This window comes from Anomaloglossus baeobatrachus, chromosome 12 (assembly GCF_048569485.1).
Source record: "Anomaloglossus baeobatrachus isolate aAnoBae1 chromosome 12, aAnoBae1.hap1, whole genome shotgun sequence".
Classification (NCBI taxonomy): Eukaryota; Metazoa; Chordata; class Amphibia; order Anura; family Aromobatidae; genus Anomaloglossus; species Anomaloglossus baeobatrachus.
Window position 1 is genome coordinate 126,640,659 of NC_134364.1, and position 19,543 is coordinate 126,660,201.

The 19,543-nt window shown below is 47.3% G+C and overlaps 1 protein-coding gene across 1 annotated transcript in view; it reads right to left on the bottom strand.

The window, feature by feature from the left end:
• Positions 1-4,400: 4,400 nt before the first annotated feature.
• Positions 4,401-19,543, bottom strand: part of LOC142257683 (NACHT, LRR and PYD domains-containing protein 3-like) — a 33,829-nt gene continuing 18,686 nt past the window's right edge. Inside the window, exons 6-9 of the mRNA XM_075329819.1 lie at positions 16,974-17,144; positions 11,491-11,664; positions 10,618-10,788; positions 4,401-6,270 (exon numbers count right to left, since the gene is read on the bottom strand). Coding sequence (XP_075185934.1) covers positions 6,183-6,270; positions 10,618-10,788; positions 11,491-11,664; positions 16,974-17,144 — 604 coding nt within the window. The 3' untranslated portion in view covers positions 4,401-6,182. The remainder of the gene's footprint in view (positions 6,271-10,617; positions 10,789-11,490; positions 11,665-16,973; positions 17,145-19,543) is intronic.

A 19,543-nucleotide genomic window follows, 5' to 3' on the forward strand; every position in this document is an offset into this window, starting at 1 on the left:
AGTTCCATGGTTATAGAGGTGTGTTCACATTCATTTTTAGAGAGAACCACATCAAGAAATGGTAATGACCGGTCCTGCAGAGCTTGTCCCAGGCGGCTCTAATAGCAGAGGCCTCCTGATAAAAGGAAATGTTTAGGACTCTGAGGCCCCATTCTTTATAGGCTCTCAGTGAATGAATGCTCCTATTTCCTTTCAGCGCTGATGAATTGTAAACTCCAGGCTCTTGCTGCTGAGTATATCCGTGTCCAATGCGTCGTTACAGCTAGAAAAAACCGTCCCCGCATCCTCTCTCCCCTGTAAGATGTGAGGGTTATCCAGGCCCATGCTAACAGAGTCTGTGGTCATAAATAGAACCGCAAAATCTGCCGAAAGCAGCCCTGGCTATACTCTGCGTGCTCCCGCTATGGCTATACTCTGCGTGCTCCCGATATGGCTATACTCTGTGTGCTCCCGCTATGGCTATACTCTGCGTGCTCCCGATATGGCTATACTCTGCGTGCTCCCGATATGGCTATACTCTGCGTGCTCCCGCTATGGCTATACTCTGCGTGCTCCCGCTATGGCTATACTCTGCGTGCTCCCGATATGGCTATACTCTGCGTGCTCCCGATATGGCTATACTCTGCGTGCTCCCGCTATGGCTATACTCTGCATGCTCCCGATATGGCTATACTCTGCGTGCTCCCGATATGGCTATACTCTGCGTGCTCCCGATATGGCTATACTCTACGTGCTCCCGCTATGGCTATACTCTGCATGCTCCCGATATGGCTATACTCTGCGTGCTCCCGATATGGCTATACTCTGCGTGCTCCCGATATGGCTATACTCTACGTGCTCCCGATATGGCTATACTCTGCGTGCTCCCGATATGGCTATACTCTGCGTGCTCCCGATATGGCTATACTCTGCGTGCTCCCGATATGGCTATACTCTACGTGCTCCCGATATGGCTATACTCTACGTGCTCCCGATATGGCTATACTCTGCGTGCTCCCGCTATGGCTATACTCTGCGTGCTCCCGATATGGCTATACTCTGCGTGCTCCCGATATGGCTATACTCTGCGTGCTCCCGATATGGCTATACTCTGCGTGCTCCCGCTATGGCTATACTCTGCGTGCTCCCGATATGGCTATACTCTGCGTGCTCCCGATATGGCTATACTCTGCGTGCTCCCGATATGGCTATACTCTGCGTGCTCCCGATATGGCTATACTCTACGTGCTCCCGCTATGGCTATACTCTGCGTGCTCCCGATATGGCTATACTCTGCGTGCTCCCGATATGGCTATAATCTGCGTGCTCCCGATATGGCTATACTCTGCGTGCTCCCGATATGGCTATACTCTGCGTGCTCCCGATATGGCTATACTCTGCGTGCTCCCGATATGGCTATACTCTGCGTGCTCACGATATGGCTATACTCTGCGTGCTCCCGATATGGCTATACTCTGCGTGCTCCCGATATGGCTATACTCTGCGTGCTCCCGATATGGCTATACTCTGCGTGCTCCCGATATGGCTATACTCTGCGTGCTCCCGATATGGCTATACTCTACGTGCTCCCGATATGGCTATACTCTGCGTGCTCCCGATATGGCTATACTCTACGTGCTCCCGCTATGGCTATACTCTGCGTGCTCCCGATATGGCTATACTCTGTGTGCTCCCGATATGGCTATACTCTGCGTGCTCCCGATATGGCTATACTCTACGTGCTCCCGCTATGGCTATACTCTGCGTGCTCCCGCTATGGCTATACTCTGCGTGCTCCCGATATGGCTATACTCTGCGTGCTGCCGCTATGGCTATACTCTGTGTGCTCCCGATATGGCTATACTCTGCGTGCTCCCGATATGGCTATACTCTGCGTGCTCCCGCTATGGCTATACTCTGTGTGCTCCCGATATGGCTATACTCTACGTGCTCCCGCTATGGCTATACTCTGCGTGCTCCCGATATGGCTATACTCTGCGTGCTCCCGATATGGCTATACTCTACGTGCTCCCGCTATGGCTATACTCTGCGTGCTCCCGCTATGGCTATACTCTGCGTGCTCCCGCTATGGCTATACTCTGCGTGCTCCCGCTATGGCTATACTCTACGTGCTCCCGCTATGGCTATACTCTGCGTGCTCCCGATATGGCTATACTCTGCGTGCTCCCGCTATGGCTATACTCTGCGTGCTCCCGCTATGGCTATACTCTGCGTGCTCCCGCTATGGCTATACTCTGCGTGCTCCCGATATGGCTATACTCTGCGTGCTCCCGATATAGATCACAAGATGTATAGAAACAAAGCAAGATCAGGCACTGCAGGTCTGCCGGGCGGAGGAGCCGTACTCACAGGTTCTATGGTTATAATCTAACCCCAGAGTCACCGCCCATTATAATCTGACCCCGGAGTCACCGCCCATTATAATCTGACCCCGGTGTCACCGCCCATTATAATCTAACCCCAGAGTCACTGCCCATTATAATCTGACCCCGGAGTCACCGCCCATTATAATCTGACCCCGGAGTCACCGCCCATTATAATCTGACCCCGGAGTCACCGCCCATTATAATCTGACCCCGGAGTCACCGCCCATTATAATCTGACCCCGGAGTCACCGCCCATTATAATCTGACCCCGGAGTCACCGCCCATTATAATCTGACCCCGGAGTCACCGCCCATTATAATCTGACCCCGGAGTCACCGCCCATTATAATCTGACCCCGGAGTCACCGCCCATTATAATCTAACCCCAGAGTCACCGCCCATTATAATCTGACCCCGGAGTCACCGCCCATTATAATCTGACCCCGGAGTCACCGCCCATTATAATCTAACCCCAGAGTCACCGCCCATTATAATCTGACCCCGGTGTCACCGCCCATTATAATCTGACCCCGGTGTCACCGCCCATTATAATCTAACCCCAGAGTCACTGCCCATTATAATCTGACCCCGGAGTCACCGCCCATTATAATCTGACCCCGGAGTCACCGCCCATTATAATCTGACCCCGGAGTCACCGCCCATTATAATCTGACCCCGGAGTCACCGCCCATTATAATCTGACCCCGGAGTCACCGCCCATTATAATCTGACCCCGGAGTCACCGCCCATTATAATCTGACCCCCGGTTTCACTGTACATTATAATATGACCCCCGGTGTCACTGTCCATTATAATCTGACCCCGGTGTCACCGCCCATTATAATATGACCCCCGGTGTCACTGTATATTATAATCTGACCCCCGGTGTCACTGTACATTATAATCTGACCCCCCGATGTCACTGTACATTATAATATGACCCCCGGTGTCACTGTATATTATAATCTGACCCCTGGTGTCACTGTCCATTATAATCTGACCCCCGGTGTCACTGTACATTATAATCTGACCCCCGGTGTCACTGTACATTATAATCTGACCCCCCGATGTCACTGTACATTATAATTTGACCCCTGGTGTCACTGTACATTATAATCTGACCCCCGGTGTCACTGTACATTATAATCTGACCCCCGGTGTCACTGTATATTATAATCTGACCCCCGGTGTCACTGTACATTATAATCTGACCCCCGGTGTCACTGTATATTATAATCTGACCCCCGGTGTCACTGTATATTATAATATGAACCTTGGTGTCACTGTATATTATAATCTGACCCCCCGATGTCACTGTACATTATAATCTGACCCCCGGTGTCACTGTACATTATAATCTGACCCCCGGTGTCACTGTACATTATAATCTGACCCCCCCGATGTCACTAGTTACTATAGCCTCTGACGTCATGTGTGCGTTATAATCTCCAACCCTTGCTATCCACTATCGACTACCTGTCACATTCCTAAGAGCTGGGACGGATGGTTTGCCGGGACATTACACAGTATCCTCTCGCTTGATTTGTTGCTAGACCTAAAGAGGTTGTCCAGGCTTGGGATACACTCTGTGACTGCAGAGCTGTGCATCCTCACAGTGCGCAGGGTGTGCGCTGTCAGGATTCTTCAGCGCCAGTAGTGATTTGCCTACTTCCGGCCACATTCTGACTATCCGTATCTATCGGAGCTCACTTAATTCACCTGAGGCCACGTCCATCTAGTTTGCATGTGATCGCATTTATGCAAATCGCATATTTGCCATCATGCACCTGCCGGCATCAGTAGATCCTGACAGTGCACACACTGCGCCCTGTGAGGATTCACAAGTCTGCAATCACACAATATTTTTGGCAATTTATAGAATACATAATGTACAAAAAAATAAAAATTCAACTCGCCCCCATTTTACCCCTTTAAAAATAGACATTTAAAAAAACCTAACAAACTCATTACGTTTCCCCTTATTCACAAAAGTCCAATTTATCAATAAATAAAATTTATTATAACAGGTTGAAAAAGTGTAAACACCTGATTTACCATTCTTCAATTGCCGCGTGCAATAAAAGCAATCAAATCATCATGTATACCGCACAATGTGAAAACAGAGAAAGGTACATCTTAAGGAACGGACACTAAACAGATTTTGTTTTAGTCACAAACATAAAAAAATAAATCTAAATTTATCGCTGAGACTGAAATAAGTCTGTTACCGGGTCATTACCATACAATGAGCGCTGTAAGAACAGAACCCGCGTGAGAAAATACTAACTGCCTCTGCGTTACCTTCTCATCTTACCTGCACTGTGTATATATCCGAGGACATTATAGAATTTATCGCTGCTAGAAGTTCGTGTATCATTCCCTAGGTCAGAGCTCTGCAGGTACAACCAGGGCCATATCACAGTGTTGTGTATTCTGGAGCCGTGTCACATGACCCGAGGCCGTCTCGCACTGTCACATGACCCTGGGCCGTCTCGTAGTGTCGGACGACCCTGGGCCGTCTCGTAGGGTCGGACGACCCTGGGCCGTCTCGTAGGGTCGGACGACCCTGGGCCGTCTCGTAGGGTCGGACGACCCTGGGCCGTCTCGCAGGGTCAGACGACCCTGGGCCTTCTCGTAGCGTCGGACGAATCTGGGCCATTTCATAGCATCGGATGACCTAGGGCCTTCTCGTACTGTCGCACGACACAGGGCCGTCTCGTAGTGTTGGAGAACCCGGGGCTGTCTCGTACTGTTGCACGACCTGGGGCCGTCTCGTAGCGTCAGACAACCAGGGGCTGTCTAGCAGCGTCGCACAAGCCGGGGCTGTCTCGTAGTGTTATGCATTCTGTGGCCGTGTCGCACGACCCGGGGCCGTCTCGTATTGTCGCACGACCCGGGGCCATCTCATAGTGTCGTGCATTCTAGGGCCGTGTTGAACTACCCTGAGCCGTCTTGTAGTGGGGGACGACCCTGGGCCGTCTTGTAGTGTCGGCCGAACCTGGACCTTCTCGTAGTGCCGGACGACCCTGGACCTTCTCGTAGTGCCGGACGACCCTGGACCTTCTCGTAGTGTCGGACGACCTGGGGCAGTGTCACAGTGTTGTGCATTCTGGGGCCGTGTCGGATGACCCGGGGCCATCTCATAGTGTCGGACAACCTGGGGCCATCTCATAGCATCGGATGACCTGGGGCCTTCTCGTACTGTTGCATGACCCGGGGCCGTCATGTAGTGTCGGATAACCTGGGGCCGTCAAATAGTATCGGATGACCCGGGGCCGTATCGTAGTGTCGGACATCTTGGGGCCATCTGATAGTATCGGATGACCAGGGGCCGTATCGTAGTGTCGGACATCTCGGGGCCATCTGATAGTATCGGATGACCAGGGGCCGTATCGTAGTGTCGGACATCTTGGGGCCATCTGATAGTATCGGATGACCCGGGGCCGTATCGTAGTGTCGGACATCTTGGGGCCATCTGATAGTATCGGATGACCAGGGGCCGTATCGTAGTGTCGGACATCTCGGGGCCATCTGATAGTATCGGATGACCAGGGGCCGTATCGTAGTGTCAGAGATCTCGGGACCGTCTAGCAGCATCGCACAACCCAGGGTAGTCTCATAGTGTCGGTGTAGACGTGTCAGGCAGCCACAGCATGCTTCTTCATGTAATTCTGTCTTCTGAGCTGCCCTTAGTCATTCTGACTCTCTAAACCTCTTTGGTAGATCAGGGATGTTACCCGTGAAGCACCAGGAACCTTAGTATTGATTAATTCCCACTATCTGCTCTTCATGGATAGAAATCCGGCTTTTCATACGTTCAGTAATAAATTTTCAGGTCTGGTTTGTCTCTTTTCAGTTTTCTTATTTTTTCCTTCTCCTCTTCAGATAATTCATTGTCCCATAAACTAAAAGAGAAACCGAAACAGACCCCACTGCAGTGTTAGTGACTTTTCACATTAATCAGTGAATTGATCGGTCTGAGGATGCAATCTTTACAAAGTTCTGTTTTCTATCCACTACGACAGCGAGCGCCACCAGAGAGAGGTCCACCCATTTTAAGGGGGCTTTACACGCAACGACATCGCTAACGAGATGTCGTTGGGGTCACGGAATTCGTAACGCACATCCGGCCTCGTTAGCGACGTCGTTGCGTGTGAAACGCACGAACGACCGATAACGATCAAAATTACTTACCATATCGTTGATCGTTGACACGTCGTTCTAATCTCAAATATCGTTGCTGTTGCAGGACGCAGGTTGTTCATCATTCCTGCCGCAGCAAACATCGCTATGTGTGACACCGCAGGAACGACGAACATCACCGTACCTGCGGCCGCCCGCAATGAGGAAGGAAGGAGGTGGGCGGGATATTCCGGCTGCTCATCTCCACCCTCTGCTTCTATTGGGCGGCCGCTTAATGACGCCGCTGTGATGCCGAACGAAACTCCCCCTTAGAAAGTAGGCTGTTTGCCGGCCATAGCAACGTCGCTAGACAGGGAGGTATGTGTGACGGGGAATAACAATGTTGTGCGCCACGGTCAGCGATTTGCCCGTGACGCACAACCGACGGGGGCGGGTGCTTTCATGAGCGACATCGCTAGCGATGTCGCTGTGTGTAAAGTGGCCTTTAGGCTGCTTTCACATTGCGTTTTTACCTCCATTCACTGGTCTTGTCGGGGCATCCGTCCGAACCCCCTCTCCCCACCAGCAAAACGGGTTTCAGATGCATACGCCGACAGGACATTGACTATAATGGAGCAGACGGAGTCAGCGTGTGCTCTGTCTTGCACCATTTTACGTAGTAGACTACATTTGGGCGTCCGCCTGCAGAAAACATATATGCCCGAAAATGGGGCAAAACAGACTCAATAGTCAATGGCCCTGTTGCTGTATGTGTCCGAAACCCGTTTTGGGGGGGAGGGGGGTTTGGACGGATGCCCCTATGGGACCAGTAAACGTAGTTAGAAGCACAATGTGAAAGCGGCCTTAGGATAGCAAACCTACTTAAAATAAAAGGGCGGTACCTCTCTACTGCATCAGTTCGGTTTCCTGTCCCAGGATGGGAGACCCAGAAGAGCTGTGGCGCAGCCACAGTGTTGGACGGCTGTCCTGGTGCTAAACCTATGGCCAGAAGAATGGTGGCCCGCCATGGCATCGGTCCTCAGCACTGGAAGTGTCTCCAGGGGTGGGTTTTTTTTCCCGACGGGACGTGAGGAAGTGATAGGTCCAGGAGGACGGGTCCTCTGCTCTGCGTGTCTGGCATACCTGCTCGGCGACCGGTCACTGTTGTAGCAGTGAGTGCTTCCGACGAAGATCCAGGTTGTGTTCCTGCTCTGCGCCCGTCGGCTGTCTCTGCAGGAATCGCTCTATTTGATGTCCTTCCATGTTTCTGTTCCTACTTGGTGCCCGTGTGTTGTCCTTGCAGTAGAGTGCTCCGGACAACGTTCCTGCCCGCGTCTCTGTTCCTGATCGGTGCCCATCAGCTGTCCCTGCAGTAAACACACCGGGTGAAGATTCAGAAGCAAGTGCTGGTGTCTGCAGCCACGGGGGCGAAATTCCAAAGCGCCTGAGGAACAGAGCCATGCAACGAGTGCAAGCTGAGGTAAAGGGCGCTCATACCCTCCTCCTGCTATGGAGGACCAGCAAAATGTGCCTTTTGGCCTTCTGATTTGTGCCTTTGGCCTTGCGCTTTGCACCTTTGGCCTTGTGCCTTTGGGCTTGCATCTCATGTTCTTGGCCTCCTGCCTCGCGCCTTTGGCCTCGTACCTTTTGGCTTTGCGCCTTTGGCCTCGCACCTTGCGCTTTTTGGCCTTGCGTTTTTGGCCCTGTGGCTTGCGCCTTTTTTCCTTGCTCCTTTGGTCGTGCACCTTGCACCTTTTGGCCTTGCGCCTTTTGACCTTGCACCTTTTGACCTTGCGCCTTTTGGCCTTGCGCCTTTTGGCCTCGCGCCTTTGGCATCGTGTCTTGCACCTTTCGCCGTGTGCCTTTTGGCCTTGCGGCTTTTCTCCTTACGCCTTTTGGCCTTGAACCTTGCGCCTTTTGGCCTCACGCCTTTGGTTTCTTGCCTCTGGCCTGACGTCTTCGGCTGCATGCCTCGCATCCTGGGTCTTTAACCTCAACTCCTGTTCGAGGGGCCTTGTTCTTTTGGACCTGGGCTTCACTTAGCCTGATAAGCACCATGTTCGGATTGCCATTATAATTCCCCTCCCTCACTACTGTTTCAGAACAGGAGTTCATTTGCAGTCCAAACTCTCGCTAGTGGGGATTCGCTGTGCTTAGTTCTTTAGGTCCGACCTCTCATTTATAACTTATTGCTAAAGAGAGAGGGTTATAGAGTTCATCCTTTAACATATCAGGCCCCGGTAGATATGATTCTTGAATTTCCTCGCGGTCTGCAGTTAGACTTATCTGTTAGCACCTTAAGGGTACAGATTGCGGCCTTAGGAGCCCTTTACAATTGCAACTTGGCAGGTGACAGGTGGGGGGAGAGGTTTATCTCCATTTGTCAGAGATCTAGACCTGTCCCCTGTTTAGTTTTTCCTCCTTGGGATTGAAATTTAGTTCTTGACTCATTAGCAGGGCCGATCTTCGAACCCCTTTCTCAGTCCACCATCAGGTCCCTTACCCTTAAGATAGTCCTACTGGTTGCTTTAACCTCATCTAGGAGGGTGAGTGATCTTCAGGCCTTTTCTGTCAGTCCCCCTTATAGAGGGTGGATCCCGGCACAAAAACGTCCATTTCAGAAGTATAATATAAAACTTCACATTTATTGGAAAAATAAAAACATCATAAAATAAGTTCCTCCGATCAACGCGTTTCAGATGCGATCGTCCTTACTCATGACTTTATACTTCTGAAATGGACGTTTTTGTGCCGGGATCCACCCTCTATTGATTGCCTTCAGCCTTCTTCTTCCAGCGAGCACCGTCCGGATTCTCCTCTAAGAATTTCCCCCTGTTTTGGTGAGCTGAATTACAGTGTTTTCAGTCCCCCTTATACACGGATCCTGGATGACAGACTAATCCTACGCATGGACCCTGCTTATTTGCCTAATGTGGCCTGGGCTTTCCACAGGTCTCTGGAGATAGTCCTCCCCTCCTTCTGTTCTACACCTAGGAATCCACAGGAGGAGAGGCTCCATATCTTAGATGTCAGGAGGTCGTTACTTCATTTCTTTAAGGTCACTAAGCCTTGAAGGAAAAGTCCGGCATTGTTCGTTTGCTTCCAGAGTCCTAGGAAGGGTCTTTCAGCTTCTAAGGGATCCATAGCTAGGTGGGTTAATGAGGCAATTAGGGAGGCCTATTTAGCCCAGAATAGACCAGTGCCGCAGGGTATTACCACTCATTCTACTAGACTGTGGCAACCTCCAGGGCCAAGTGAGCGGATGTGCCTCTGGAGCAGATCTGTGAGGCAGCAGCCTAGAGCTCTCCTACTACCTTCTTTAATCACTATAGATTACATCTTTCTTCCACTGTGGATTTCACTTTCGGTAGAAGGTTCTACAGGTTGTGGTCCTGCCCTAGTGGTTGTTTGTCTTCAGAATCTCTCTGATGGTGCTGTCGTGGTGAAGGGAAAAATCTGGATTATTTACCAGTAATATTTTTTTTCCAGAACCCACGACAGCGCCACCGCTTCCCACCTCTGTTCCATATTCAACCTTCGGGGATTGCTATCCACAGTTTTGTGGTGTTTTTTTCATGTTGGTGTTGGTTTTCATTAATATACTTTCTGGTATTCCTCTGTGTGCACTGTAACCGAACTGATGAGGTAGAGAAGTGCCGCCCTATTATTTCAGTAGGTTTCCTGTCCTAAGATGGGTGGACCTCTCTCTGGTGGTGCTGTCGTGGGCTCTGGAAAAACCATTACCGGTAAGTAATGTAGATTTTTCCACACCTGGTGATACTGGAGGATTGATTAATATAATTGCACCTGTTCTGGCACTTTGTAACAAAGCGGGCTTCCATGGTCACCACCGATTTTAGCGGTTCTTTGGTTTTCACCCTTATATCGGCACCTGCACTTTGCACAGAATACATTGCTTGTATCTGAGAAATGGCTACTGACCAGTGGAGCAAGCTTAGAGAAGAAATCGAGCTGGGTTGAAAAAGGTTAAGCCGAACAAAATATAACCCAAAGTGCAATTAGCGATATAGAGTCGGAGTGAAGGAAGTCAACTAAGTATGGTTTCCCTACACCACCTCTTACTCTGGTCCACATGTCCCCTTCTTGCACACATTTTGTTCTGTACTCACAGTAATTCCTCTATCCCGCATTCTTCACTGGACAGAGCCTCCATCAAGTCAGTGAATTGAGGACCGGACACACGGTTATTAGACAGGTCAAGTATCTCCAGGGACCGGATATTCCTTATTACAGACGCCAGCTGGGTGCAGGACGCGTCTCGTAGACCATTATCAGCCAAACTGTGAGAATAAGATAATTAAATGTTGTGGCTCATCTTTTAGAGAACGAAAGTATGGTCAATCCAAAAGCAAACACACAAGCCATCGCAAGAAGGGTCAATTTGTCCCTCAACATAGTCTAAAGAGCATGAAGCAGATACAAGCCATGGGACGTTACATGGGGAGAGTTGGACATGTGTCTTGTCTTATCTCCATTATCGTAGCTTTACTGATGAATTGTGTAAATTGGAGTTTCTGAAACATGGAGGGACCAGGAGTTACTCTACTCTTCACTGTCTACCCCTTCACCGTGGTGTCTCCAAGCTCGGAAGTAGGACATCTCACTGGTCAGGTACAGTCTCTGAGACATGGACTCATCACTCCTCTCTCCTCCTATACCAGTCTGTCTTGTACTGTTAATGATTGTTGTACGTATACCCTCTTTCACTTGTAAAGCGCCATGGAATAAATGGCGCTATAATAATAAATAATAATAATAATAATAATAATAATAATCACTGCTGCATGTGAGGAGCAGAATCCGTCTCACCTCCTAAACAGACGGATCTTTCATCACTAATTTGGAGAAGAAAAGTTTTTTCATTTTTTTTATGTATATGAAGGTGCAGCTAACGGTATGTAGACCTAACAATGGAATGAAATAAAATCCAGGTATAAGTTGTCCCCACACTTCTGCATCCTGTACACGTCTCTCACACTCACCACAATTCCTCTATCCCGCAGTCTGCACTGGACAGAGCCGCCATCAAGTCACCAAAGTGAGGACCAGACAGACGGTTATTACGCAGGTCAAGGATCTTCAGAGAGTGGTTATTCCTTATGCCATATGTCAACTGGATGCAGGACGTGTCTGGTACACCATTATTGCCAACAAAACTGCAAAAATAATATGACGATGTGGGTGAAACGTCTGCAGAGCATTAATATAAAACCCGTAGATTGGGAACTTGAGTCATCAAAATATCTTAAAGATAGAAAATCAGTGCAGATGTTATTACCTCTCGTCATGAGCAAGATCATCACTTACAGAAAATGATTACTTATCAGCTCTACAATAAGATGTTACTTTATAGTCTATGGCAGGGGTCTCAAACATGCTGCCTCTCAAGCTGCTTCATGCATCTCAGAGGCACCATAGACCCTTTGATGATTGTGGCCTGGTCCAAGGGGCCGCACACATCAGCGCTTTGTTTCAGTTGAATATGCGTCCCTGGACACATTCAATTCAAAGGTATCGCGGCACAGAGACCGGCTGTCTGCACTTCAATACCAATGCCGTCCGCCAGCCAATCAGATGCATGCAACTGGCGTGGCGTGCTGACACGGCTGGGTATGATGTTATTGCCATGCACTACCCCGGCTGGGAAGAAAAGAGGGTTGGGCACATTACTACAAGAAGGAGACCAGGATGGATGCATTACTGCAAGATGGGGACTAAGATGAGGGACATAAAAACAAGGGGACCAGGGTGGGCACATTACTACAAGAGGGGGACTAGGATGGGCACATTACTACAAGAGGGGGACTAGGATGGGCACATTACTACAAGAGGGGGACTAGGATGGGCACATTACTACAAGAGGGGGACTAGGATGGGCACATTACTACAAGAGGGGGACTAGGATGGGCACATTACTACAAGAAGGGGACTAGGATGGGCACATTACTACAAGAAGGGGACTAGGATGGGCACATTACTACAAGAAGGGGACTAGGATGGGCACATTACTACAAGAAGGGGACTAGGATGGGCACATTACTACAAGAGGGGGACTAGGATGGGCACATTACTACAAGAGGGGGACCAGGATGGATGCATTACTGCAAGAAAGGGACTAGGATGGGCACATTACTACAAGAGGGGGACTAGGATGGGCACATTACTACAAGAGGGGAACCAGGATGGATGCATTACTGCAAGAAAGGGACTAGGATGGGCACATTACTACAAGAGGGGGACTAGGATGGGCACATTACTACAAGAGGGGGACTAGGATGGGCACATTACTACAAGAGGGGGACTAGGATGGGCACATTACTACAAGAGGGGGACTAGGATGGGCACATTACTACAAGAGGGGAACCAGGATGGATGCATTACTGCAAGAAAGGGACTAGGATGGGCACATTACTACAAGAGGGGGACTAGGATGGGCACATTACTACAAGAGGGGGACTAGGATGGGCACATTACTACAAGAGGGGGACTAGGATGGGCACATTACTACAAGAGGGGGACTAGGATGGGCACATTACTACAAGAGGGGGACTAGGATGGGCACATTACTACAAGAAGGGGACTAGGATGGGCACATTACTACAAGAAGGGGACTAGGATGGGCACATTACTACAAGAGGGGGACTAGGATGGGCACATTACTACAAGAGGGGGACCAGGATGGATGCATTACTGCAAGATAGGGACTAAGATGGGGGACATAAATAAAAGGAGACCAGAATGGGGATATTACAACAAGAGGGGAACCAGGATGGATGCATTACTGCAAGATAGGGACTAAGATGGGGGACATAAATAAAAGGAGACCAGAATGGGGATATTACAACAAGAGGGGAACCAGGATGGATGCATTACTGCAAGATAGGGACTAGGATGGGCACATTACTACAAGAGGAGGACCAGAATGGTAGACATTACTGCAAGAAAGGGACCAGAATGGGGAGATTACTACAGGATAGGGACCAGGAGGGCTGGCATTACTAAAACAGATTAACCAGGATCAGGGCATTACTACAAGCGGGGGACCAGGATGGGGGACATTATTACAATAAAGCAACGAGGATGAAGGACAATTCTACAAGATGAGGATCATAATGGGGCCATTGCTACAAGATGACCAGTATGGAGCAGATTACTACTAAAATGGGACCAGGATGAGGACATTGCTACAAGAAGGGGACCAGGATGATGACATTACTGCAAGAGGGGGACCAGGATAGGGACATTGATACAAGAAGGGGACCAGGATGGTGACATTACTGAAAGAGGGGGACCAGGATAGGGACATTGATACAAGAAGGGGACCAGGATGGTGACATTACTGAAAGAGGGGGACCAGGATAGGGACATTGATACAAGAAGGGGACCAGGATGGTGACATTACTGAAAGAGGGGGACCAGGATAGGGACATTGATACAAGAAGGGGACCAGGATGGTGACATTACTGCAACAGGGGGACCAGGATGAGGCATATTATTACAAGATGTGGACTAGAGTGGGCACATTATTACAAAATGAGGACCAGGATGGAGGACATTACTCCAAGATGGGGACTAGTTTACTAGGAAGAGGGACATAACTGCAATATAGGGACTAGGATGGGGAACATTACTACAAAATGAGGACCAGGATGGGGACATTACTACAAAATGAGGACCAGGATAGGGACATTACTACAAGATGAGAACAAGGATAGGAACATAGAAAGGGGAGCCAGCACGATCTGAGAGTGGCATGCATCACATAAAAGTGCAAATTCACGGATCCATTCCAACTGTAGTACAATACAAAATGAGATTTCAAGCAAACAATCGACCAATTCCCTGAGCCACCCCTGCCACTTCACGGCAAATCTCAACGGGGGGTCCCATTCTACACTATATATTTCATGTGTCATGTGGCCTCCCAGATAAAAAAAAAAAAATTAAAATCAGAACCACATTGAAGCAAACATAGCTGTAACCTATATATAACCGCTTCCATGACTCAAAAAGAGGCAACTGCGGACAAAAGGTCAGCCCAGGTCCCACAAACTAAGACAATATCATAACTGACCCTCACAGTGCCAGACCAGCAGCCATAAATAAAGGCGGACCAGATCCAAGTATGGTGCCCAATTAGCATTGCCTGTGGAAAGGGTGAGGCAGCTGAATGCGAACAGCCACCAACAGGAGGAATATATTGCAAACCAAAGTCAGGCGTGCATGGCATGGTGGTGGTCAGCCACCAGACCAATGTAGCATAACTACAACCCTGTCCTGGTGTGTGAGGTGTCTGCTCCACATGCTGGGACCTGGCCTGCCTTTTATCCGCAGTTGCCTCTTTTTGCGACATGGAAGCGGTTATATACAGGTTACAGGTATGTGTGCTCCATTATGGTTCTGCTTTTAATTTATTTATCTAGGAGGCCGCATGGCACAATGAAATACATAATATAGAGTAGGACCCACCCTATTGAGATTTGCCGTGAAGTGGCAGGGGTGGCTCAAATAATTGATCAATTATTTGCTAAAGTTCTCATTTTGTATTATAGTACAGTTGGAATGAATCCGTGAATTTGCACTTTTTATATGGTGCATGCCACTCTCAGATCGCGCCGGCTCCTCTTTCTTTTTTTTAGGTTAGGAACATAACTACAAGATGTTGGGCAGAATTACCATATGGTGCAAACTGTAAGACAATGTTACTGTATGGGGCCAATTGGGGAGGGAGGAAGGGAATTGTAAAAATGTAAAAAAAAATCAAAATAAAGCATGAAAAAAATCTATTGACACTAAAATGCTGTTTTATGTATAAACTAAACAAAAAAATGTGTTTGTTATCGCCACATCTGTAATAGTCCAGGCTATAAAACAGAACCTTAAACCATAATATTAATGCAATTTAAACAAATAAAATAAGAAAAACACCACAAATGAAAGAAAAAGTGATCAAAAGGTGTATAGAAAAAAAATATATGGTATCACTAAAAATGTCACTTCATCCTGTAAAAAAAGTACCCCCCCCCCAAAAAAAAAATAAATTCTTCTATGTGTGGTCCATATAAACTGCCAATTTTGAGACCCCTGGTATACAGCCTATATCAAAGAGGACATTGGTGCTTCAAAACGGTAAATCTGCAGGCAGAAGTCACAGCTGCTTCTAAAGGGTTAGGTCAACTTCAAATAGAGGTTCGGTTAAAAGCACGTAAGAGGAGCAAGTATTTTAATTTACACTTTTACACTCCTTTTCTGTAGCTTCTACCGACTTTTACTATTTTTCCTGTAAGATCGAGCTCTACAAAATAAAGTTACTATTTGTTCTAAGTTAACACATGAACCAGCTGTCACAAATCGAGCCGGGGGGAGTCACGCAAGAGCCCTCCGCTCGGTTGTGGACCTGTCGCTCCCGGACGACACTGCACCACGTGTCCTCACCCTGACGTCTGTAATATGTTGGACCCACGCGATACGGCCTCGTCACTTCCACCAACACGCGACGTGTTCCGTGCCCTCAAGGGGTACGTAAGGTCCACTTGATGCAATGTAACACTGACACCTGTGGGCACAGGAAAGCACGGGGAGGGGGAACAGAGCAGGCCGCATAACCTCCGACACAGCACCCAGCTCTCCCACGACCCCGACAGGCCGATAGATCCTTTTCACTAGTCCCAGTGAAACAGGACTCTCTCAGCCAGTTCAGTATGGTAGACTGCCACCAGTTCATCATTAGATATAGGCCTGGTCCGTTAGCAGGACTATGTCGGACCAGAAACCATCCCAGCTGATTCACATGTCATACTATTTATAGGAAATATGTGTGACGTACGTCTTACTGTCATGAAGCCGGAAATATACCTGGCCTATATGTGGGAGCAAAGCGCTCCCCAATATTGTACCTCTTACATAGGCACCTCGAGGTCTGGACCTTTCTTTGAAGCTTGGTTGTAAAATCTGAAATTGCCCACCTATATCCTGAGCTGAATACTCAGCTCAGCATGGGGACATGCTGGCTTCCTTGGTCTTAATTGGATTTTGTCACCTTGGCCATTTGGTGAGTAGATCTGGGGAATTATTTGCTGCACGTAAGGGTGTGTGTAAATGAATAGTGACAGCTGACTGACCTTTGACTGTCATATCCCTTATAATATTTATCAGAATAATTCTCACACCAACCATAAACATGAAGAGCAGAGACTTCAAACCTTTTTTTTAGATACTTGAATAACTATGTGAATCACACCAAAGATACAAAGAAGTCATACGTGCTTTATTCAGATGGATAAAATAAACTATCACTATCTGCTATGAGTTGGCTGGTGGAGTTAGTAGTTTGTCACAGACATAACAATGGTGCAGAGCCGAACATATAATAAAGTCCATGTATAACTTGTCCCCACATATCTCCGTCCTGTACATGGATCTTATACTTGCACATCGCCATTATGTACACGTCTCGTACACTCACCGTAACTCCTTTATCGTGCAAGATGGACTTGACAGCGCCTCCACAAAGTCACTGAAGTGAGGACCAGGCAGACTGTTATGAGACAGGACAAGTTTCTCCAGGGACCGGTTGTTCCTTATTACAGATGCCAAATGGAAGCAGAAAATCTCAGGTAGGTTATTTTCAGATAAACTGTGAGAATAAACAGATGAAATATAGGTGACCCAGCCATAGAGCGTTAGTGTAAAATCAGTAGATTGTGAATGTGGAGAGAAAATATCCCCGACTGTTAATAAAAATCCATGAATGTCATCACTAGAAGCCACCTCTTATACGTGGTGGATGTTAGGACTAGAAGCCACCTCTTATACGTGGTGGATGTTAGGACTGTCGGTAACTGTATGATGTGTCCACCAACACCAGAAATCTAGAATCCCTGACTAGTGTCCTCACTTTATGGCATGTCATAAATCAGTGATTATTGCTACCAGGGCTGTGGAGTCGGAGTTGGTGTCCATTTTGGTGGAGTCAGAGTTGGAGTCGGTATAAGATGCCTGCTATAGTTGGTCTATACTGGTCTGGTGAGATGTTGTAATCCAGACTTCCTGGCAGGGTTGTGGGGTCGGTGTCCATTTTGGTGTAGTCGGTATAAAATGGACCGACTCCTAAAATATGTAATAAATTGGGTACAGTAGTTCAATGTCCTATGTGCTAAATATTTTTTTCATGAGAATTTGGAAAAGTTCTGAAATATCCTATAAATGTTAGTTCTATTCCTGATCAAAGAATCTTGGCTTTTAGTTGAGATGAATCTGTGCTGCACTTTATGTACAGAAGTAGTGAAGCTCCTCTACAGCTAAGGGTAAAAACACACTGGGAAGGAAGGAACGCCTGCACTCCTCTCAGAACTGCTAGAACAGGCTCTTGCTATTGTAATTGACAATGCTTCACACATGGTATGTACAATACATAAATAATTGAGCAATGCACATCTCGTATTTAATGCATATGCCACTCCATAAAGGACTTTCAAAAAGAATTGGAAACGAGTTTTAAGGCTGAATAAAAGTAACAATTTTATTGAATATGAAAAATTTAAAAAGTTTTTTTTCGTTTATATAATTACAACATCAAGGTGCAAAAAGATGGGTGAAAACCCACATGCTGGTGAGAAAGCCCAGGCAGAAACACCCAAGGAATGGGAAGTCGATAAAAGGATATAGTCCTATAATAGCTGACAAGTAAAGCCCTCAAGGCATATTTAGAAGGGTAATAGGTAAAGTGAGTTACCACTGACTAGTGTCAGACTATTACTATGCAGAAGGCAGCAGAATGACTATTACTATGCAGAAGGCAACAGAGTGAGTCAGCATAAAGTTGTAAATAATAAAGTCCTAAGACTTACACATGGCTAGGGTGGTTGTCTAGACGTCTCACAGCAGCATAAAGACCATCCAACGCGCGTTTCGCGGATTATCGGATGTTATAAGCTTCTTCAGGGAAGGTACCTTCCCTGAAGAAGCTTATAACATCCGATAATCCGCGAAAAAACGGAAAAAAACTTTTTAACTTTTTCATATTCAATAAAATTGTTACTTTTATTCAGCCTTAAAACTCTTGTTTCCAATTATTTTTGATGGTATGTACAATGAAGCTTATGAATGAGAATAAGGAAGGTGAAAAGCAGCTAGAACTTTGGCTTCACAATGTTTATGATGGAGCCACAGTCCTGTTCCTGTAACTGAGGAACAAGCAGATATTACAACAGAAGAACAGCAAAATCATCCTTTAGAAAGAGATCATCTTGTTGAAGCAGCTTCACATCTCTCCTATTTATCAAATGCGCTGTGTTGTGCACATGTTGCAGCCGGCAATAAGAGATCATCTGCAAAACGGACATGCTGGAACTCTGGCAAAGTGAGGAAATTGGTTATTGCTGCCAGAACCCCTAAAATGGATTCCATCTTGAAGAGACGTGCTGGAAAAGGGGCAATTGTCGATCAAGCCACTCAGTGGGACAGCACTTATTTTTTGATTGAGTGATTGCTTGAGCTGAAACCCTTTCTTCTAGACATGGCCAACCCTCAGTTAACACTAAATGAAGGTCAATGGAAACAGGTGGATGAATTGAAGGAATTACTTCATCACCCATTGACAGTGACTAAATAATTACAAGCTGAGGATTTAACGCCTGACATTTTCATGAATGAGTGAAAGAACTTGCTGTTTTGCCTGTCCCAAATAGGAGGTTTAATTGCAGATGGCATTGATGCTTCAATGAAAAGGAGAGAGAAAATGCTATTAGAAAATAAAATACTTTTGGCAGCGGTTTATGTGGACTCAAGTTATCATATATTGCTGGATCAGCAACAGCTTACTAAAGGAAAAGAAGCTCTGACAGAGGTAGCAGTTAGGATGAAAGGCTACAGCACTGCCAAGAGTAAGAGGACTTGGATCCTGCCAGTGCTACTGCTGCCATATCTTCAGCCTCATAAGATGATGAGTTTAATTTTGAAAAGTATTTGGATGAAATAGAGCAGCAAAGCGTTGTCGCAGGAAAGAAAGATTTCAAAACTGTAGCAAACAGGTTG